This window comes from Salvelinus fontinalis, chromosome 15 (genome assembly GCF_029448725.1).
Source record: "Salvelinus fontinalis isolate EN_2023a chromosome 15, ASM2944872v1, whole genome shotgun sequence".
Classification (NCBI taxonomy): Eukaryota; Metazoa; Chordata; class Actinopteri; order Salmoniformes; family Salmonidae; genus Salvelinus; species Salvelinus fontinalis.
In genome coordinates this window covers 16,405,154-16,429,480 of record NC_074679.1, presented here as the reverse complement: position 1 = coordinate 16,429,480, position 24,327 = coordinate 16,405,154, and the positions used below count along the sequence as shown (strand labels likewise).

General features: G+C 42.7%; 1 protein-coding gene across 1 annotated transcript; it reads right to left on the bottom strand.

The window, feature by feature from the left end:
- Positions 1-651: 651 nt before the first annotated feature.
- On the bottom strand, positions 652-23,903 carry LOC129811471 (glutamate-rich protein 1). Its single transcript, XM_055862806.1, has 6 exons — positions 23,441-23,903; positions 22,872-23,012; positions 22,510-22,656; positions 13,961-14,347; positions 13,087-13,281; positions 652-1,510 (listed from the first exon to the last, which is right to left on the bottom strand). The coding sequence occupies exons 1-6, from the start codon at positions 23,457-23,459 to the stop codon at positions 1,383-1,385; spliced, it is 1,017 nt and encodes a 338-aa protein (XP_055718781.1). The 5' UTR covers positions 23,460-23,903; the 3' UTR covers positions 652-1,382.
- Between the last annotated feature and the right edge of the window lie 424 nt (positions 23,904-24,327).

Here is a 24,327-nt window from a genome sequence, read left to right as displayed (position 1 = left end):
GCATGGCCAGACGGGGCAGGTCCCCAGCTCTCTGGGTCTCACTCTCCATAGCCTGGGTCTGATGGGGAGACAAATCAACATGACATGATGTGGTTAAAGGGGAAAGCATTCTTATTCATGAATAATGGTCTGGGAGATGGCATCCATAGGATAATCATAATAGGCCTTCTAAACGGGCTCAATGCTAACCACTGAGACTACGGCACTGACCAATGTACTGTGCATTGTGCTATATACTGATAGATAAGGGGATGTAGTGGGCTGCAGTCGCATGAACAGAACTTCGGAAGTCGTACGTGTACCGTGACTTGATTAGTGAAGTAAATTGTCGCCAAGTTAGTTTAGTCAAAAGGTGTATGTTCTGACCTCATTGAAAATGGATTGTGAAGACTCCATCGTACAGTAATTGGTGAGCTATCAAGTTGGTCCAAATGTTATTTCAACAAGCCAACAATTGCGTCAGATTTGGCCTATGTCTCACGTCAATTGGAAGGATGTAGTGTTATGCTATCATATGAAACAACTAACAGTAACTCAAGTGGCATTAACACACTCATGGAAGGTAGAATGATCCAACAGCCTCTTCATTTAAAGTAATTAGGGTGTAATGTCTTACTGTATATCAGGTGGACAATAAAAATAAAAGCAAAATATATCAAAAAGTTTTAATACGCACAGACACGAATTGATTTCCATTCATATCCACTCCTAATTAACAGCTTCACATGTGTGCATAAAAATTTTATTAAATACATGGGGGGAAAAAGTGGTACGCACTAGGCTGCATTCAGAACAAACCCCTGCACCGCATCCATTTACCCATAACATGGCAGAGCCTCGCGCGTGAGCCTTTTACTGTGTTTTGGTCCACTAGCTTCAAACAGCTATAAAACATTTTTTTTTGTAATTGAAAATGCATTTCACTGCAATTTAGATGGTACAATGATTCCCTACACTATTCAGTGCTTGTTTTCTCTCAAACTGAAATTGAGAGTACAATTTTAGCGACCAAAAAAATGAAAGTTATTTCTACATTGGCCGCTTAATCCGATTTCCACTAGATAACACAGCCAAAGACAGAACAGCTTTCCTATTTTGACAACAGATGACGGCCCGGCAGGATAAATCAATAGGTTGAATATCACAGCCAGTCACAAGGTGGGTAAGTAATACTATCATTCCACTATTACTGCAGATATATTAGGGACATTTTCAGGAAATCACAATGCAAAAATTAAACAAAAAATCCTACAGGTAGCACCTTTAAGAACGTTTGTATGTAGTGGTCTTCTCAAACAGTCGTGGTTGTGGGCACACAATGTATGATTCAGATTAATTTTCCATCAGTAGTATTGTTTAAAACCTTGAACATCTAGGAAAGTCTAAGCTGTGTTGTTGGTTGGTTCGACTAGGAAGGTTGTGTTGTTGGTTGGCCTGTCTTTCTGTCTCTGCAGGGGCAGGATGTCTGTGATCCAGTATTGAAATAAGGACACAACTGCAGTGGCCTCACCTGGAAAGACGAGACACACGTTACATTAGTTTGATTGCAATTAGGAACAGTGAGTGGTTAAACAGTTATTTAATGACATCATTACTGCCATTCTATAGTGATAAGGACAATTATCCTGGTCTAGGTCCAGTACTGTACCCGTCTGTCTGTGTGTACTGTCTGTCTCCTTAGACATTTTTTACCTCGCCTTGACCCAGTCAGTAATCCCAACATGTTAAGCTGACCACCATTGTCCGTTCCCAAGAGCTCCAAGTTAACCTGCCTAAATGACTATCACCCTACTAGCACCCCAGTAGCACTCACATCTGTAATTTTGAAGTGCTGGTCATGACACACACCATCCCAGACCCACTCCAATCTCATTGCATTTCACATTGCCATCTCCCACCTGGACAAGACGAGAAATAACTATGTGAGAATGCTGTTCATTGACTACAGCTCCGCCACGCTGACCTTCAACACAGGGGCCCCTCAGGGGCTCCTGTACTCCCTGTTCACCCAAGACTGCGTGGCCACGCATGACTCCAACACCATCAAGTTAGCTGACGCTGGTAGGCCTGATCACCTACGGTGATGAGACAGCCTACAGGGTGGAGGTCAGACACTTGGCAGTGTGGTGACAGAACAACCTCTCCCTCAATGTCAGTAAGACCAAGGAGCTGATCGTAGACTACATAGGAGAGGGGAGAGCACTTCCCCATTCACATCAGCAGGGCTGTAGTGGAGCAGGTCGAGAGCTTCAAGTTCCTTGGCGTCCACATCCCTAAGGATGGTCCACACACACGCAGAGTCGTGAAGAGGGCACAACAGCGCCTCTTCCCCATTAAGGAGGCTAAAAAGATTTGGCATGGGCCCTCAGATCCTCAAATTCTACAGCTGCACCATCAAGAGCATCTTGTCTGATGGCATCACTGTTTGGTATGGCAAATGCACCGCTCTCGACCGCAAAGTGCTACAGAGGATGGTGCGGACGGCCCTGTACATCACTGGGGCGGAGCTCCCTGCCACCGAGGACATCTATGAGGCAGTGTCAGAGGAAGGCCTGAAAAAATTGCCGAAGACTTCAGCCAACCAAGACTGTTCATTTTGCTACTGTCCATCAAACAGTACCGGAGCACCGGCTCTCAAACCAACAGGCTCTGAGACGGCTTCCATCCCCAAGCCATAAGACTGCTAAATAGTTATATAAATGGTTACATGGACAATGCACACTCAAGACTATATCCATTGAGTATACACCCTTAGAACAGACTCAATTTGTCAAGGCATGAAATCTACAAGGTGTCAAAAGCATTCCACAGGGATGCTGGCCCATGTTGACTCTAATGCTTCCCACTGTTGTGTCATGTTGGCTGGATGTCCTTTGGTTAGTGGACCATTCTTGATACACACGGGAAACTGCTGAGTGTGAAAAACCCAGCAGCGTTGCAATTCTTGACACAAACCGGTGCGCCTGGCACCTACTGCCATAGCCAGTTTAAAGGAAATTCAATATTTTGTCCTCACCCATTCACGCTCTAAATGACACATACACAATCCATGTCTCAATTGTCTCATGGCTTAAAAATCCTTCATTAAAACGGTCTCCTCCCTTTCATCTACACTGATTGAAGTCGATTTAACAAGTGACATCAATAAGGGATCATAGCTTTCACCTGGACAGTCTGTCATGGACAGAGCAGGTGCTTTTAATGTTTTGTATACTCAGTGTATACACACACAAAACCCACACAGAAAAGATTTGGCATGGGTCCTCAGATCCTCAAAAAGTCCTACAGCTGCACCATCGAGAGCATCCTGACTGGTTGCATCACTGCCTGGGGCCAAGCTTCCTGCCATCCAGGGCCTCTATACCAGACGTTGTCAGAGGAAAGCCCTAAAAATTACCAAAGACTCCAGTCACCCTAGTCACAGACTAGCGGTACCGGAGTGCCGAAGACTAGGTAAAAAAAGGCTTCTTAACAGCTTCTACCCCCAAGCAATAAGACTCCTGCTAATCAAATGGCTAACCGAACTATTTGCATTGCCCCGCCCTTCTACATTGCTGCTACTCTGTTATTATCTATGTGTAGGTTACTTCACTCCTCCCTACATGTACATATTAGCTGGACTAACCTGTGCCCCTGCACATTGGCTCCATACCAGTACCCCCTGTATATAGCCCTGCTACTGTTCTTTTATTGCTGCTCCTTAATTGTTTCAGTTAATTTTTGTAAATACTTGAACACTTGTTTTTTTATTAACTGCATTGTTGGTTAAGGGCTTGTAAGTCAGCATTTCACGGTAAGGTCTACACCTGTTGTATTCGGCGCATTTGACAAAGATTTTTTTTGATTTGACACACACTTTCACACTAAGAATATCCTAGTCACTTTATCCTGCCTTCATGTACATGTATACTAGAGGTCGACCAATTAATCGGAATGGCCGATTAATTAGGGCCGATTTCAAGTTTTCATAACAATCGGAAATCTGAATTTTTTTACACCTTTATTTAACTAGGCAAGTCAGTTAAGAACACATTCTTATTTTCAATGACGGCCTAGGAACAGTGGGTTAACTGCCTTGTTCAGGGGCAGAACGACAGATTCTTACCTTGTCAGCTCGGGGATTCAATCTTGCAACCTTACAGCTAACTAGTCCGACGCTCTACCCACCTGCCTCTCATTGCACTCCACGAGGAGCCTGCCTGTTACGCGAATGCAGTAAGAAGCCAAGGTAAGTTGCTAGCTAGCATTAAACTTATCTTATAAAAAACAATCAATCAATCATAATCACTAGTTATAACTACACATGGTTGATGATATTACTAGTTTATCTAGCGTGTGCTACGTTGCATATAATCGATGCGGTGCGCATTCACGAAAAAAGACTGTCGTTGCTCCAACGTGTACCTAACCATAAACATCAATGCCTTTCTTAAAATCAATACACAGAAGTATATATTTTTAAACCTGCATATTTAGCTAAAAGAAATCCAGGTTAGCAGGCAATATTAACCAGGTGAAATTATGTCACTTCTCTTGCATTTATTGCACGCAGAGTCAGGGTATATGCGATAATAAACGTTTTGTTTTCAAAATGATAGTTTCCAGATTCGAACATATTAATGACCAAAGGCTCGTATTTATGTGTGTTATTATGTTATAATTAAGTCTATGATTTGATATTTGAAAGAGCAGTCTGACTGAGCGATGGTAGGCAGCAGCAGGCTCGTAAGCATTCATTCAAACAGCACTATCGTGCGTTTTGCCAGCAGCTTTTCACTGTGCTTCAAGCATTGCGCTGTTTATGACTTCAAGCCTATTAACTCCAGAGATTAGGCTGGTGTAACCGATGTGAAATGGCTAGCTAGTTAGCGGGGTGTGCGCTAATAGCATTTCAAACTTCACTCGCTCTGAGACTTGGAGTAGTTGTTCCCCTTGCTCTGCAAGGGTAACGCTGCTTCGAGGGTGGCTGTTGCCGATGTGCTCCTCTTTCGAGCTCAGGTAGCGGCGAGGAGAGGGATGGAAGCTATACTGTTACACTGGCAATACTAAAGTGCCTATAAGAACATCCAATAGTCAAAGGTATATGGAATACAAACGGTATAGAGAAATAGTCCTATAATTCCTATAATAACTACAACCTAAAACCTCTTACCTTGGAATATTGAAGTCTCATGTTAAAAGGAACCACCAGCTTTCATATGTTCTCATGTTCTGAGCAAGGAATTTACACGTTAGCTTTCTTACATGGCACATATTGCACTTTTACTTTCTTTTCCAATACTTTGTTTTTGCACTATTTAAACCAAATTGAACATGTTTCATTTATTTGAGGCTAAATTGATTATATTGATGTATTATATTAAGTTAAAATAAGTGTTCATTCAGTATTGTTGTAATGTTGTTATTTTTTTCGTTTTTTAAAAAATATAAATCGGCGATTAAATCGGTATCGGATTTTTTTGGTCCTCCAATAATCGGTATCGGCGTTGAAAAACCATAATCGGTCGACCTCTAATATATACATACCCCTGCACATTGATCTGGTACTGGTATTCCCTGTATATATCTCCACAGTGATCTGGTACTGGTGCTCCCTGTATATAGCTCCACATTCATCTGGTACTCCCTGTATATAGCTCCACAGTGATCTGGTACTGGTACTCCCTGTATATAGCTCCACAGTGATCTGGTACTGGTACTCCCTGTATATAGCTCCACAGTGATCTGGTACTCCCTGTATATAGCTCCACAGTGATCTGGTACTCCCTGTATATAGCTCCACAGTGTTCTGGTACACCCTGTATATAGCTCCACAGTGATCTGGTACTGGTACTCCCTGTATATACCTCCACAGTGATCTGGTACTGGTACTCCCTGGAAATGGTCTGCCTAACAATGTGAGAGACTCAGACTCAGTCTCAACCTTTAAGTCTTTATTGAAGACTCATCTCTTCAGTAGGTCCTATGATTGAGTGTAGTCTGGCCCAAGAGTGTGAAGGTGAACGGAAAGGCACTGGAGCAATGAACAGCCCTTGCTGTCTCTGCCCGGCAGGTTCCCCTCTCTCCACTGGGATTCTCTGCCTCTAACCCTATTACAGGGGCTGAGTCACCGGCTTACTGGTGCCCTTCCATGCCGTCCCTAGGAAGGGTGCATCACTTGAGTGGGTTGAGTCACTGACGTGATCTTCCTGTCTGGGTTGGCGCCCCCCCTTGGGTTGTGCCGTGGCGGAGATCTTCGTGGGCTATACACTCAGCCTCGTCTCAGGATGGTAAGTTGGTGGTTAAAGACATCCCTCTAGTGGTGTGGGAGCTGTGCTTTGGCAAAATGGGTGGGGTTACATCCTGCCTGTTTGGCCCTGTCCGGGGGTATCGTCGGATGGGGCCACAGTGTCTCCCGACCCCTCCTGTCTCAGCCTTCAGTATTTATGCTGCAGTAGTTTGTGTGTCGAGGGGCTAGGGTCAGTCTGTTCTATCTGGAGTACTTCTCCCATCTTATCCGGTGTCCTGTGTGAATTTAAGTATGCTCTCTCTAATTCTCTCTCTTTCTCTTCTCTCGGAGGACCAGAGCCCTAGGACCATGTCTCAGGACTACCTGGCCTGATGACTCCTTGGTGTCCCCAGTCCACCTGGCCGTGCAGCTGCTCCAGTTTCAACTATTCTGCCTGCGGCTATGGAACCCTGACCTGTTCACCGGACGTGCTACCTGTCCCAGACCTGCTGTTTTCAACTCCCTAGAGACAGCAGGAGCGGTAGAGATACTCTCAATGATCGGCTATGAAAAGCCAACTGACATTTACTCCCGAGGTGCTGACCTGTTGCACCCTCGACAACCACTGATTATTAATTGACCCTACTGGTCATCTATGAAGATCTTGGCCATGTTCTGTTATAATCTCCACCCGGCACAGCTAGAAGAGGACTGGCCACGCATCAGCCTGGTTCCTCTCTAGGTTCTGGCCTTTCTAGGGAGTTTTTCCCTAGACACCGTGCTTCTACACATGCATTGCTTGCTGTTTGGGGTTTTAGGCTGGGTTTCTGTACAGCACTTTGTGACATCAGCTGATGTAAGGGCTTTATAAATAAATTTGATATATAGCTCCACATTGATCTGGTACTCCCTGTATATAGCTTAATTCTAGTGTATTTTATTCCTTGTGTTACAATTTGTCTAATTATTCTTTAACTCATCGTTGGGAAGGGCTCGTTCGTAAGCAAGCATTTCAAGTCTACACCTGTCATTCGGCGCATGTGACAAAAGGTTTGATTTGATTACTGTCACCTACAGTACCTCTAACAGCTTCCCTTTCCCCCTGGGCTATGTCTTTTATATAACCGTGCTGTTGAGTCCAAATTAAAAGGACAAGTGCACGAAAGTCATCAAATAAAACTGGCAACAGGCAAGCAGCAGACGTCATCGCCGACAGAGGTGTTGGGTAGAACAGTGAAATGTAAGCTGTGGGATATGCTTTAGCACTGCCCTCGTGGTCAACTGATTCCCCCTCTCTGTCTCTCAGAGCTGAAGAGAAGCTCCAGGGAACTGTGGAAAAGACTTCAGAGTTTTCCACAGAACAGGCTAAACCAACAGCACAGCAGGCTTACTGGGCTCAAGCATGGCTGGACAGAAACAGCAGGCTTACTGGGCTCAAGCATGGCTGGACAGAAACAGCAGGCTTACTGGGCTCAAGCATGGCTGGGCAGAAACAGCAGGCTTACTGGGCTCAAGCATGGCTGGGCAGAAACAGCAGGCTTACTGGGCTCAAGCATGGCTGGACAGAAACAGGAGGCTTACTGGGCTCAAGCATGGCTGGGCAGAAACAGCAGGCTTACTGGGCTCAAGCATGGCTGGACAGAAACAGGAGGCTTACTGGGCTCAAGCATGGCTGGACAGAAACAGCAGGCTTACTGGGCTCAAGCATGGCTGGACAGAAACAGCATGCTTACTGGGCTCAAGCATGGCTGGGCAGAAACAGCAGGCTTACTGGGCTCAAGCATGGCTGGGCAGAAACAGCAGGCTTACTGGGCTCAAGCATGGCTGGACAGAAACAGGAGGCTTACTGGGCTCAAGCATGGCTGGACAGAAACAGCTGGCTTTATTCCACTGGTGGCCAATTCCATTTGTTTAGCTATATAAATATCCTTAAAACAGTAAGTTATTTTACCCCATTGTTTTACATTCCGTTTAATGGACATTTGCCTTCAGCAAAAGAGAACAGGTGGGAATAGATTAGTTAACAGACTGGATGGATATTAGACTACTTTATTTGCTCTTTAAAGGCTCAGTGCAGTCAAAAATGTGACTTATATACATTTCCACAATACGAGGTTGGAATAATACTGTGAAAATTATGATAAATGCCCTTTCAGTGAAAGCGCTGTTTGAGAACACCTTAAAACCTGTTGAGGACAGAGGGCGCTGTTTTCACTTGGGGGAAATTGTGCCCAATTTAAACGGCCTCGTACTCAATTCTTGCTCGTACAATATGCATATTATTATTACTATTGGATAGAAAACACTCTCTAGTTTCTAAAACCGTTTGAATTATATCTGTGAGTAAAACAGAACTCCTTTTGCAGCAAACTTCCTGACAGGAAGTGGAAAATCTGAAATCGATGCTCTGTTCTAGGGCCTGCCTATTAAATGTCCTTGATATTTATTAGTATAGATGCACTTCATACGTCTTCCACTAGATGTCGACAGGCAGTGAGAGAAGAAATGGAGTGTGTAACTTGATCTGGGGTCGAATAAAAGCTCTCGGCATGACGTGTCACCAGTTTCCTGTTTTCTGGAGAGCGTGTGAAGGGACCAGGATTTGCCTTCTGATAAGCTGTCGTTATGGACGACTAATATCTCCGGCTTTGATTTTATTTGATACATGTGACAATATCATCGTAAAGTATGTTTTTTCAATATAGTTTTATTAGATTATTGAAATTTATTCGGGACGTTAGGCGTGTTGCGTTGTGTGCCTTTGTTCAGGAAGGAGAGCTTAGCACCACTTTGCTAGCTTTCCGTGCTAATTGACTGGAGAAGAGGACATTCTAAATTCTAAACAACGATTGTTCCTGACAAAGGACACCTTGTACAACATTCTGATGAAAGATCATCAAAAGTAGGACCCATTTTATGATGCTATTTCATATATCTGTCGAACATGTTGTACTAGTCGTTTGCGCCCAGAGTTTGGGCACTCTCTCGCTATAACTAAGCTGGATGTCGTAATGAAGTTATTTTTAGAATTTTAACACGGCGATTGCATTAAGAACTAGTGTATCTATCATTTCCTATACAACATGTATTTTCTAGTAACGTTTATGAATAGTTATTTGGTCAGAATAGTTGGTGTCAGAAAAAATATCCGCACATTCTGGGAAAAAGATGCTACGTTAGCACAATGTATAACCACTGATTTCAGCTCTAAATATGCACATTTTTGAACAAAAGTGTATGTATAACCTGATGTTATAGGACTGTCATCTGATGAAGCTTATCAAGGTTAGTCAAAATTATATATCTTCCTGGTTTATTCGCTAACGCTAACGTGCCTTGATGAATGAATGCGGTAGTGTGGTAGGCTATTGTAGTAAGCTAATATAATGCTATATTGTGTTTGCTGTAAAACACACAAAAAAAAATCGGAAATATTGGCTGGATTCACAAGATGTTTGTCTTTAATTTGCTGTACACCATCGATTTTTCAGAAATGTTTTATGATGAGTATTTAGGTATTTGACGTTGGTGTCTGTAATTACTCTGGCTGCTTCGGTTCTATTTCTGACGGTAGCTGTGATGGTAGCTGCAATGTAAAACTGATTTATACCTCAAATATGCACATTTTTCGAACAAAACATAGATTTATTGTATAACATGTTATAAGACTGTCATCTGATGAAGTTGTTTCTTGGTTAGTTTGGTTGGTTCTTGGGTAGTTAGGTTGGTTTTGTGCATGCTACCTGTGCTGTGAAAAATGTCTGTCCTTTTTTGTATTTGGTGGTGAGCTAACATAAATATATGTGGTGTTTTCGCTGTAAAAATCGGACATGTTGACTGGATTCACAAGATGTGTATCTTTCATTTGCTGTATTGGACTTGTTAATGTGTGAAAGTTAAATATTTCTAAAAAATATCTTTTGAATTTCGCGCGCTGCCTTTTCAGTGGAATGTGGGAGGAGCACCGCTAGCGGAGCGCCGGAGCCAGACAGGTTAAATTTCAGTCTTTTTTTGTAGGATGGAGTTTTGGCCTGCGTGGGGACATCACCAGGCAGTAAATTAGTTAATAGACCATTAACAAAGAGTTCCAAACCTCTCTGCCAATAACAGCTAGTTTTCAGATTTCCCCTCCCACTCAGATCACTCCCAGACAGTCCAAGTAAAATTCTTGCGTGAACTGCTCTTTGCTAAGAATTTTTTTCTGACACTAATTCATAACCATCACAATAAGGTACATAATGGTTACCCAGAAATGATTTGATATTGAGATGAAAGCGGCAGCATTTGACCTTTAATGACTAATTACGTTTTGGTGGAATCCACAAAGCTTGTCCACATCACGCAGGTGGAGGGACCAGCAGGAAAAAGCTGTGTGGTTTTAGTTTATAGTGAGTCTATAGTAGGGTTCCCCAACTGGTGGCCCACGGGTGGTATTATTTGACTACCCAAGTGTTACATTTTTATTGTTGGACATAAGTCTGTAAAAACACCAGGAAATCAGCTCCAAGTGACTTTCATTTTGGACATCTGTTCCAAAGTATTCACACACAAACACGTGATCATATACAAATGTAAGCAAGTTTTGAAATTATTATGTTCTAGTAAAATATATATCTTCATGCAGTCAATTTGCAGTCTACAAATTATGTTCTGATCCCCCGACCAGCCACCCGAGAACAAAAACAACAAAAAATCGTCCCGCTTCTGAATCTAGTTGATGATCCCTGGTCTATAGAGTCCGCTATGGGAACTGATCACAGGTCTGGACTGGAGTTTGTTTTCCTCTTCAGCGTTGCCTTGGCAGAGTTGATCATCACTATGACCACCTGCTCAGCCGTGCCCTGAATCCCCTGGACAGGACCGTCGTATAATACACTGCAGTAGTATACTCTGCACTAGGGCCAACCAGGTCACCACTGATCTTATCAGTTAGATTTGAACTGGCCCAAAACACACACGAGACCCTCTCATACACAATTTCCAGACCTGTACAAAGTCTGCTCTCCTGGCAGCTCTTGAGTAAAACACCCAGTGGCAGGAGATACTGGGGACTGTCAAACTGGTTTGTGTTTGGATAGGGGAGAAGATGCATGTATAGGTAAGGCATGCTAGTATGGCCAGACGAGGGCAGGTATGATTAGGTGACTGGTATTATGGACTAGAGGTCGACCGATTATGATTTTAAAGCCGATACCGATTATTGGAGGACCAAAAAAAGCAGATACTGATTAAAACCAGGGACCCTCTGCGCGAACCAGGGACCCTCTGCACACATCAACAGTCACCCATGAAGCGTCGTTACCCATCGCTCCACAAAAGCCGCGGCCCTTGCAGAGCAAGGGGCAACCCTACTTAATGTCTCAGAGCAGGTGACGTAACTGATTGAAATGCTACTAGCGCGCACCCGCTAACTAGCTAGCCATTTCACATCCGTTACACTCACCCCCCTTTCAACCTCCTCCTTTTCCGCAGCAACCAGTGATCCGGGTCAACAGCATCAATGTAACAGTATAACTTTACGGCGTCCCCTCGCCCCGACACGGGCGCGAACCTGGGACCCTCTGCACACATCAACAACGGTCGCCCACGAAGCACAGTCGTTACCCATCGCTCCACAAAAGCCGCGGCCCTTGCAGAGCAAGGGGCAACCCTACTTAATGTCTCAGAGCAGGTGACGTAACTGATTGAAATGCTACTAGCGCGCACCCGCTAACTAGCTAGCCATTTCACATCCGTTACACATGCTCAACTTGGTTTAAATAATGCAAAAACAGTGTTGGAAAAGTGCAATACGTGCCATGTAAAAAAGCTAACGTTTAAGTTCTTTGCTCAGAACATATGAAAGCTGGTAGTTCCTTAACATGATTCTTCAATATTCCCAGTTAAGAAATTTTAGGTTGTAGTTATTACAGGAATTATGACGCGTCGACTATTTCTCTCTATACCATTGGTATTTCATATACCTTTGACTACTGGATGTTCTTATAGGAACTTTAGTATTAGGGACTTTAGTATTACCAGCCTAATCCCGGGAGTTGATAAGCTTGAAGTCATAAACAGAGCTGTGCATCAAGCACTGCTAAGAGCTGCAGTAAAGTGTTGTTTGAATGAACACTTACAAGCCTGCTGCTGCCTACCACCGCTCAGTCAGACTGCTCTATCAAATCACAGACTTAATTATAATCAACACACAAATACGAGCCTTTGGTCATTAAAATGGTAAAATCTGGAAAATATAATTTAGAAAATAAAACTTTTATTCTTTCAGTGAAATACGGAACCGTTCGCAACGAGCCAGGCGGCCCAAACTGCTGCATATAGCCTGACTCTGCGTGCACAGAACGCAAGTGAAGTGACAATTTCCCTAGTTAATATTGCCTGAACATGAATTAGCAGCTAAAAAATAACAAATAAACACTTCTGTGTATCGGTTTTAAGAAAGGCATTGATGTTTATGGTTAGGTACATTTGTGCAACAATTGCTAGGCGGTGATTCGATGATAAATTAACAGGCACCGCATTGATTATACGCAATGCAGGACAAGCTAGTTAACCTAGTAATATCATAAACCATGTGTAGTTATCTAGTGATTATGTGAAGATTGATTGTTTTTTTATAAGATAAGTTGAATGCTAGCTAGCAACTTACCTTGGCTCCCTTGCAGCCACAAGGTCATTTTGATGCTGCATTCGTGTAACAGGTGGTCAGCCTGCCACGCAGTCTCCTCGTGGATTGCAATGTAATCAGCATCCAAAAAGGCCAATTACAGATTGTTATGGAAACTTGAAATCGTCCCTAATTAAATCGGTCAACCTCTAGTATGGACAGGTGAGCTCAGACAAGAATAGTTAAGGGAAAACCAGATAAGACTACTCACTAGGAGACATGGTAGAGCTGTTCTGGAGCTCTTGCAGAGCCTTGGCAAGCCTCTCAGTGTCCTGTTGCTGCACCAGGGACTTGAGGCTGTGGAGTTGGGCCAAAACAGGAGGGGGGAATGTTCCATTGGACAGACTGGTCAGAAGGCCCTCCACTACCACTGAGGACACATGGAGCCTGACTGCAGGCAATGAGCCTGGAGAGTGTGAGGAAAGAGGAGATGCTATTACTCCACCAACCTTTCAAATATCCATTACTGAATGGGAATGTGCTAAGCAGGATGTTGGTAATTCAATCATATGACAGCAGCAAAATGTCTAATACCTTAACAATCGTCAGGTCTATGTTGAGACTGAGGTACATAAAAAGGACAGGAGAATTACTTCCAGAGGCAAGTCAGGGAACGATTATGCCAGACCAGACGACAGAGCCTGTACATTAGGAAGTAACCTAAACACCTCAGACCTTAAAATCTCCCATGGTCCTCAAGTTGGGACCATTTTTTGGGTTGTGCTCTGCACACTGCTCCTCAAATTATTTATTTTTTGCCAATATGAAGGCTATAAAATAAACCATGCTTCAGAACTTGAAGAGCATGTGCAAAACCCCCCTTTCCCTATATAGTGCACTACATTTGGCCAGCTCTTAGGAAGACTGAGCCAGACTAACCTTGTTCCTGGAGACTACTGTCCTGTAGGTCTCCAGTCCAACCCAATCTAGCGCACCGGATTCCAATAATTAGATGGTTGATAAGCTGAATCAGGTTCGTTACAACTGGGGTTGGATTGAAAACCTACAGGAGGGTAGATCTCCAGGAACAGGGTTGGAGAGCTCTGGCCTAGGCTGTGTGTGACCGTATCTGGGTTGATACTCACGATCAGACACGTAGATCTCCTGTGTGGTCCTTAGGAAGTCCATCACTTCAGCTGCTCTTCTCTGCTTCATCTCTTCATCCTCATCCTCCTGCCCATTCCCCTCTCTCTGGTAGGTGAACTCCAGAGCTGCAGCGCGGGGCATCAGACCCAGAGACAGGAGCTTTTCTTTGTGGCGTTTCTTCTTTAGCTTCCTCTTCTTGTTCTTGCTGAGCCACTCTCCTTCCTTCTCCGTGGGGGTCGGAGCCATGGTTGGATCCCCAGGGTTGGAGTCTGTAGCCTGTCCCGCGACTGTCCCTCCTCCTGGAGCTGTTATTCCCTTCCTCTTTCTTCTTTTTCTCCTCAGTCGTTGTCTTTCTCCCTCTCCTTCAGACTCATGAGTATTCTCATCTGAAGGGAAGAAGAAAAAGCGAGAGCTTGTTAACTAATCTAGCATTCATTTGGCTGTGGTGCTGCGCTATGGTAAGTCAGTCCCTATGATCCATATTCATAACTTATATCCATTTCATAGCACTTGGAATCAGCCACCTTCAACACCATGTCTATCCCACCTTTGACATAAGACTTTGTTTATTTGGTAGCAGAAAGTTTATTCAGCCAAGCAGCACCCCTTGGATTGATGCGCAAGGATAGATGGCTGTCTGGGGCTCAGAGAGCACTGAAGTCAAAAGCTGACTGCATCACCTTCCCCTGTGGTAAAGCTGGGCCCCTGCCCACAGAGTGTGGTGGCTGTTCCCCAGAGTAACTGATGGGTGGAGAGGCTGTCTGGGATTGAGCAACCCAACCAGTCAATACACTCCAGTACCCCCTACTGCAGAGCATGCATGCGCACACACACCACTCTCTTTCTCTAGACTTGAAACAGTTTCAAGAGCTTTTTGGTCTGAAAGAGAAACTGCCACCATATGGCCAGCTGTGCAGAGAGTGCAACAATAAGAATCTTTAAAAAAGGTCGTGTTAAGTATCAATTCTCAGCTGTGAAAGGAGATCGAAATTGGAAACAGCACAAATAAACAGCCGGTGATGATTATTCACAGCATTTCCATAAAACTAATCATAATAAGCATGTAGGAAGCGATTTACTGTTGGTGGCAATAAGTGAATGCTGCAACAGATGTGGGGCAAAGCGGACATGGCTTGATAAAAGGCACATAATGCAGCAAATGTGATTCAGCTAGGTCCAGCTCAAAAGTCTCTCAAAGAAACAGGATGTCCTGTAGAATGAGGATGGACATGCACACAGTCCATTTTATCATGACTTAAGACTGTTCAACAGGTAAACTGCAGTCAAATGAATGTGAGTCAGTGTTCCCTCTAGTGGTGATGTACTCTAGTGGTCAGGGATCAAACCACAGAGCCATTTCCTGTTTACCATCAAATGTCGTTTGAGTGATGCGCTCGCATTCGCCATGTTCATCAACTATTCTTATTCTGGATTTATCTAGCTCTATCTACCTTGCCTCTCATTTACCTTGTGTTTGAATAAAATCCACTATATGCACTGAGCTTGTCTTATGCTTCACAAGCACTGTTTGACTAAATAATTAAGACACAAATGACTCAAGAAGGAGCCTGATGGCCATGCTGTTAAAAACAAAATGACAGGGAATGCCTGTGACTGGTGAACATTGTCTTACTCTTCTCCCTGCTGCAGCGAAAAAGGCACCAGAGCACTGCAAGTGTTTCTTCGCACTGTCCGTGCTGAAGCTGCAACATATCAGCTATTTCGTTTCTTACTTGTTTCACTGACAAGTGGTTACCGAAATCCCTGATTTGTTTAGGAAAAACATTGCCTATTTCCTCAATCATTGCTCTCTTTACGTGAAACATGTAAGCATCTCATGCACGTGACCAATAGGGCCTGATCTATAGCCTATCAATCACATCAATAAATTGATTATATCAAACTCCGAACACTCTGACAGCAAACTGGATGCGGAAGTGGTGAAAAATAAACTCTAACCTGGAGAATGTTTACTGGTTGCTCAGAACAGGAAGTCAGATGTGTGGAAGACATTTGACTTAGTTGTGGAAACTATTGGAAATCCAGATAAAGGAGGGTATAGGATCAAACGTTGTGGGAGTAGTGTTACAATGACAATATTTTTTTCTGACGATTTGGAACAAAATGTAAACACTAAATAAAGTGTACCGGTGTGTCTGTTCTAATGAAATATATACACCCCCCCCCCCCAATTCTTCTCTGCAGATCCTCTCATGCTCTGTCAGGTTGGATGGGGAGCATTGCTACACAGCTATTTTCAGGTCTCTCCAGAGATGTTTGATAGAGTTCAAGTCCGGGCTCTGGCTGGGCCACTCAAGGACATTCGACGACTTGTCCCGAAGCCACTGCTGCGTTGTCTTGGCTGTGTGCTTAGGGTCATTGTACTGTTGGAACGCTGGAGCAGGTTTTTCATTAGCTCTGCACTTCGCGCCGTTCAGCTTTGCCTCGATCCTGTCTAGTCTCCCAGTCCCTGCCGCTGAAAAAAAAAAGGCATGATGCTGCTGCCACCACCGGGCTCTTTGCTGGCCATGGTAGAACACGGACATTCCTGTCTTGCAGGAAATCATGCACAGAACGAGCAGTATAGCTTGTGGAATTGTCATGCTGGTGGGTCATGTCAGGATGAGCCTGCAGGAGGGGTACCACATGAGGGAGGAGGATGTCTTCCCTGTAACGCACAGCGTTGCGATTGCCTGCAATGACAATAAACGCAAATCCGACTATCACCCCTGGTGAGACAAAACCGCGACTCCTCAGTGAAGATCACTTTGCCGGTCCTGTCTGGTTCAGCGACAGTGGGTTTGTGCCCATAGGCGGCGACGTTGCCGGTGATGTCTGGTGAGGACCTGCCTTACAACAGGCCTACAAGCCCTCATTCCAGCCTCTCTTAGCCTATTGCGGACAGTCTGAGCACTGATGGAGGGATTGTGCGTTCCTGGTGTAACTCAGGCAGTTGTTGTTGCCATCCTGTACCTGTACTGCAAGTGTGATGTTCGGATGCACCGATCCTGTGCAGGTGTTGTTACACGTGGTCTGCCACTCCGAGGACGATCAGCTGTCCGTCCGTAGCGCGGTCTTCGGTGCCTCACAGTACAGACATTGCAATTTATTGCCCTGGCCACATCCGCAGTTCTCATGCCTCCTTGCAGCATGCCTAAGGCACATTCACACAGATGAGTAGGGACCCTGAGCATCTTTATTTTTGGTATTTTTCCCAGTCAGTAGAAAGGCCTCTTTAGTGTCCTCTAAGGTTGTCATAACTGACCTTAACTGCCTACAGTCTGTAAGCTGTTAGTGTCTTAACGACCGTTCCACAGGTTCGTGTTCATTAATTGTATATGGTTCATTGAACAAGCATGGGAAACAGTGTTTAAACCCTTTACAATGAAGATCTGAAGTTAATTGGATTTTTACGAATTATCTTTGAAAGACAGGGTCCTGAAAAAGGAACACACCCCACCAAAGTATACAAAACAACACCTGCTCTTTCCATGACATACACTGACCAGGTGAAAGCTATGATTCCTTATTGATGTCACTTCAATCAGTGTAGATGAAGGGGAGGAGACAGGTTAAAATAACGATTTTTAAGCCTTGAGACAATTAAGACATGGATTGCGTATGTGTGCCATTCAGAGGATAAAATGGGCAAGACAAAATATTTAATATCCTTTGAACGGGGTATGATAGGGTTTCCCGTGTGTATCTATTATGGTCCACCACCCAAAGGACATCCAGCCAACTTGGCACAACTGTGGGACGCATTGGAGTCAAAATGGGCCAGCATCCCAGTTGGAACGCTTTCGACACCATGTAGAGTCCATGCCCTGACAAATTGAGGCTGTTCTGAGGGCAAAAGGGGGATGGGGGTGTAACTCAATATTAGGAAGGTGTTCCTAATGTTTGGTATACTCAGTGTATATCGCCTTTACATATAAAGACTTTAAAAAAGTTACATGCATTAGTGAATTGCGGTTTATTTACCGTTATTCAATTTTAAAACAAAAATGTTTGATTGCATTTCAAAGCATTAATGACTTATATGCTGTGTGATGACATGAACAAATGAATGATTGATACAGTGCTTCCAGAAAGGATTCACACCCATGAACTTTGCCACAAAGTGGTAAAGCTTGAATTTAAAACAGATTACATTTAGATTGTCTCTGGCCTACACACACCCAGAATGTCAAATTGGAATTATGTTGTTCAAATTCATTAAAAATGAAAAGCTGAAATGTCAAATATTCAACCCCTTTGTTATGGCAAACCTAAATCCACGGAGGAGAAAATGTTTGCTTAACAAGTCACATAACTTATATGAACTCTGTGTGCACCAGTGTTATGACTACCTCATCTCTGTACACCACACATAATTATCTTTAAGGTCCCTCAGTTTAGCAGTGAATTTCAAACACACAATTCAACCACAAAGACCAGGGAGGTTTCCAATGCCTCACTAAGAGGGGCACCCATTGGCAGATGGGTAAAAAAATTAAAAAGCATAAATTGAATATCCCTTTGAGCATGGTGAAGTTACACTATCCAAAGTGTAATTAGTATCAATACACCCAGTCAAGACAAAGATACAGGCGTCCTTCCTAACTCAATTGTCGGAGAGGAAGGAAACCGCTCAGGGATTTCACTATAAAGCCAATGGTGACTTTTAAAACAGTTACAGAGTTTAATGGCTGTGATAGGAGACAACTGAAGATGGATCAACAACATTGTACTTACTACACAATACTAACCTAATTGACTAAACGAAAAGGAGGAAGTCTATAAATAAAAAAAAATATATAAAAAAACATGCATCCTATTTGCAACAAGGAACAAAGGAATACATGTCATCTATGCACTTAAATAGCGAATGGAGGACGCCTTTCCAGTGGTTATTTTTCATGCCAGCCAGGTAGGCTATACTCCTGTTGTAAAGAGAAGCAATGTGCTTAATATTAGGAAAGTTGATAATTAAATAGTCATCCTTGCCTATAGAAAGCTGATGGTATCCTCTTCTTAACTTCTCTAGGTTAGGGGGCAGCATTTGGGATTTTGGATGAAAAGCATGCCCAAATGAAACTGCCTGCTTCTCGGGCCCAGAAGATATGATATGCATATAACTGGTAGATTTGGATAGAAAACACTCAAAAGTTTCCAAAACTATTAAAATAGTGTCTGTGAGTATAACAGAACTGATTTGGCAGGCGAAAACCTGAGAATCCATTCGGAAGTAGTTTTTATTTTGGTTTTGTAGTTTTCTATTCAATGCCATTACAGTATCCATTGACTTAGGAGTCAAATTGCAGTTCTTATGCCTTCCACTAGATGTCAACAGTTTTAGAAATTGTTTCAGGCTTCTATTCTGAAAAATTAGGAAGTAAGAGCAGTCTGAATGAGTGGACCCTGCCGTGTCACAGAGCTTTTTCATGCGCGCGACCGAGAGAGTGCCTTTCCTGTTTACCTTTTATATTGACAACGTTATTGTCCGGTTGAAATATTATCGATTATTTAGGCTAAAAACAACCTGAGGATTGAATATAAACATCGTGTGACATGTTTCTATATACTTTACAGATACAATTTGGATTTTTTGTCTGCCTGTTTTGGCTGTTTGAGCCTGTGGATTAATGAAGAAAACGTGCGAACAAAACAGAGGTTTTGGGATATAGAGACTTTATCGAAAAAAAGGAACATTTATTGAGTAAATTAATGTCTGCTGAGTGCAACCATATGAAGAGCATCAAAGGTAAGGGATTAATTTGATCTCTATTTCTGATTTGTGTAACTTCTACTTGGCTGGTTACTGTTTGTAATGATTTGTAAGGTACGGTATGCTTTTGCTGTAAAGCATTTTAAAAATCTGACACCATGGTTGGATTCACAAGAAGTTAATCTTTAAACCTATGTAAAATATGTTTTGTTTTCTGAATTTTTATAATGAGTATTTCTGTATTTGAATTTGGCGCCTAGCAGTTTCACTGGCTGTTGAAGAGGTGGGACGCTAACGTCTCACGTACCCAAGAGAGGTTAAGAGGCCATCAATCGGTTCTCTAACGCAATTCGATAGACTATAGAAGTGTTATGCAACATGAGCTCTCATGAAGTGTTTGATTCGATTTTCGATTACATTTGCATTGATTTCAGAGTGATTAGTGGGACAATAGAGTGCCAAGTACCAGGCAGTTAGCAAGTTTGGTAGGCTACTAATGACCATCAGCAGCATCAGAGCTTGGAGAAGCCTAATTACCGTGACTAAATGGTCATGTGGAATTTGACTGCTGGTCAAAACTGTTCGCTGCTCTGGCACCCCAATGGTTGAACAAACTCCCTCACGACGCCAGGACAGCGGAGTCAATCACCACCTTCCGGAGACACCTGAAACCCCACCTCTTCAAGGAATACCTAGGATAGGATAAAGCAATCCTTCTGCCCCCCCCCCCCCCCCTTAAAAGATTGATGCACTATTGTAAAGTGGCTGTTCCACTGGATGTCATAAGGTGAATGCACCAATTTGTAAGTCGCTCTGGATAAGAGCGTCTGCTAAATGACTTAAATGTAAATGTAAATGTCGTGACCGCCGGTGTAGCGGTAATACTGTCACCGTAACAGCCCTATTCAGAACCCAACAATAATCACCAGGCCATGTAGGCTAAGAGCAACTAGGCTCTCTAAAATCATTGTAAACATTGCTCTTACAGTGTCAATGTTTTATGATTAAAATTCATTATTCCATAATTTGAGTATTGCTGAGCTTCTCTCCATGCCTATTTTTAGTTGTTTTTGCTAAATATTTAGCATGTGTGCGCACTGTGCATTCAGATTTTCCCATAAGTTGGCCTTTTAAAATATGCAATATTTATGATGACTTAATTTGTTTCTTAGGCCTAGATGGTAATTAGAGCAGAACTGCTTCATGTGTACAGACCTAGCAGCTGATCTACATGAAAGTATTTTAAGACATTATTCAAGGTAGACACCTTGCCCAGCTAAATGATAAAGGACTTGTAACCAAAAAACAAAAACATTTATGACTATGAGGTTGTCATGGTGTACTTGCTTTCTCCATGGTAACAGATACCTGAAAGCGTAGCACAGAGCCACAAACATTTGCTCACACAGACCATTTCAAGACTGCAGAAAGAAGCTAAAAACCACTCCCTTATTCCACCTGTACCGCTACAAGACTAGGCCTAATGGCTAACTTGTACTACTTCTAAAATAATCTAAATGTGTTTATAAAGCCTTTTTTTACATCAGCAGAGTCACAAAGTGAATGAACATGAACCCAGCCATCTGATGACCAAGTACGTAAGAGAAAGCACTAATAGGCCTAAATGGCTGACTAGTCCATTATAACAGGCAAATATAGCCGCATTGAATATACTTCGAAGTCATAAATTCTTGAGTTTCTAGAAAAACATACATTAAGTCTTCCAATTAATGTGAAATTTGCTGCAGGTAAAGTGGAAATACCGGTACAACCTACTCAGTGTACCCAAATGAAGGTGTTGCCCAAGGCTAATTTCTCTACTGTCAACTATTAATATAATCTAAACAGTTTCTGTCAGGTAGCCTAAACCCCTTTACCTCTCTGGCAGGCAGATGCTGACTGAATGAAACGGACTGGGTTAGTAGTGGATATCCTGTCAGGACGGCTTAGAGCAGGTTGTTCAGCTAGCTCTTTGATGCCAGGGAAACATTCACTAAAACACATGTAATGTGCTGCATTACATCAATGCCGCAATATGCAACTTTTTGGACGATACTAACAAATTATTATAGAAATATGAGTTATAGATCTTTCATTCTCATTGAAAGCAAGTCAAAGAATAGGTAGATATGTTCTATATGCGCTTTTTCTATGCTTCCGTTCATACATTTAGTTTTTGCATCTTTTACTTTCAGTTTTGTACACCAGCTTCAAACAGTTGAAAATACAATATTTTTGGTTATTGAAAAGATATTTCAGAGGTTTAGATGGTACAATTATTCTCTACACAATGCTTGTTTTGTCACAACCTGAAATTACACTATTAGAATTTTAGCAACTAGAAAATGGTGGAGTGATTTCTGCATATTGCACCTTTAAGTCTACTGATCATATATCACAAAATGATCAGCTCTGTGGTGAATCAATGTCAACTGTTGAGCCTAAAATGGTTTCAATGAGTGCTCACATAAGCCATATACCTTTAAATAATCACCACGTATCTGTAATAATAACAACATTTGACCTTGAGAACACACAGCATTAAATGTGAATGACAGTGGGTGGTCTGATCCATTTGGCACAGATTGCATTCAGATGGGATTTCTTCATCAGTACACTCAACACAACCATCTCACATTTATCAACTAAGGTCTTGGATAAAAATATTTGTTCCCGCTTTAATCTCCCCACAACTGGACTGGAAAAGACAATAAAGGAGAGTGATGGTAACACTGAGTTGGACAGAGGAACTGAGGAGAGCCCCTTCTAGTAAATCCCCTGCTTTATGGCACATCTCTGTCACCACAGTCCATAAATGTAAGATTATAGCCCTCTTACCAGCTGGGTCTTCCACAGTATTTATGCATGCTGGCTGAGAGAGCGTGACAGATCCCTCTGCACCTGTCTTGTATTCTGCAGGGGGAGCTACGACTGTGTACATTCGTCTGCCTGGCTGGGTTGAGGATGGTATTATCCCTTCATCTCCTGAGACACAGAGCAAATGAGAAAGAAAGAACATTAGCTATACTGTAAGTGTTTGGCGATTGGTTTGGAGGTGATTGTATTGTAGGCTATATAATTTCCAGACTGTGACACCAACTTATTTGGAAGTAATAAAAAGTGGGTGATGTCTCACTTCGCTTAGCTCCAGGAACAATATTTCTAATTCAATTGAGCATAACTCAATGGACTTTACTTACCAGTGATAGTGCCCTCCTCTAGGCCTACTTTTTGTTTCACAGAGGACTTTTCGAGAACAAACTCAGGGGGTGAAGAGTTGGGTTCTTTCTCAGGCTTGGGAGGTAAGGGGTACAGCCTCTGAAGAACTTTAGACTGGAATACTGAAACGTAGTTGACATTCTTAACATTACTTCCACATTGCTGCCCATGTCAAGTACAAGCCATCTAGGGTATAAATACATGTTTTGCTAATTACACAATTTCAATTGAAATTAATCTCAATAACTAGTAGCTGATAGATCAAAGTAAAATTCACAAAATGCATAAATTATTTATTAATATCAGAAGCCTATAAAAACGAAACGTGATCCAACGTATTCACCGATATAACGTTATACATCAGCGAAGGTAGCACAAAAACACGCGGGATTGATCGGTCAACTTGGCGTTTGTTAACGCTCAATGAGTTGCGCGACAGTAGCCTGCCTGGCTAGCGTGACAGAAACTAGCTATAAGTACAGACTAGTAAAAACTAGCTACATCTGGCGTTTAATGTTTCAGCAACGACATACGTAAATAAAGTACTTACCTTCTTTCCTATGTGCCATATCACTATATTTAACTCGAATGTAACATTAGATAAAACACACTTGTGAAAAATGCTAATGTTACCAGCTAGCTAGTTAGCATTGCTAGCTCCTGGCATCAACCCTGCTAGTTGATGTTTTGCAGCTTTGTTAAGGAACTTTTGTAATGACACCCCATCGTTTGCATCATTGCGATGAGAAATCATGCTCAGTTACGACTGAAAAAATATCGCTAAATATCATTATGTGCACAGCCGCGACAGAAAACAACCAAACGAGCTGCAGCACAGACCTCAATCATCCACACATGAGGAAGGAACCAAAGATGATCCATATTGACCAGATACTGAAGTGGCCGCTCTAACTATGTGAAATGTCTTCAACAATGGAAGGCAGTCGAGAGGAGGCAAGATCAGGTGGGACCATTCTAGCCAATGAGAGGGCAGATAAACGTGTGAACAACAGGCATAACTCCGATATAAAATGTTTTTTCTCAACGTTTCCGAGATGTCAATTGTCCTACTTATATCAGTACACTCTTAACATCCTAACCATTACGAAACTTGTATTCGATCAAATAAGCCTCACGTAGCAAATAAAGCCATTACATGTTTTGATGACCAAATTTGAAACACTCGTTGATCTCCATACAAAATCTGCTTGGTGAGCGAAAAAAACTGGAAAAAATGGAGAATACAGATTTTGGGTCATACCCTGTCATACGTCTTGCTTCGCTTCTTCCTCTCTGAAGGAACTGCCTGCATGACACGGTGGCTGTCTGTAGCCTGACCAACAGCTCCCCCTCTGGTCGCATCCAGTAACATCAAATCCATCGACATGCGCAAACTAAGCCAGCTGTGAAAGAAGGGTTTGACAGCAGCGCATGGAC

Excerpts from the sequence above, each read along its gene's own strand:
- LOC129811471 (XM_055862806.1), bottom strand. Across the intron at positions 22,657-22,871 it reads AGAGGAGGGCACTATCACTG|GAGATGAAGGGATAATACCA; the intron begins GTAAGTAAAGTC and ends TCTGTGTCTCAG. Across the intron at positions 13,282-13,960 it reads GGAGATCTACGTGTCTGATC|GCTCATTGCCTGCAGTCAGG; the intron begins GTGAGTATCAAC and ends CACACTCTCCAG.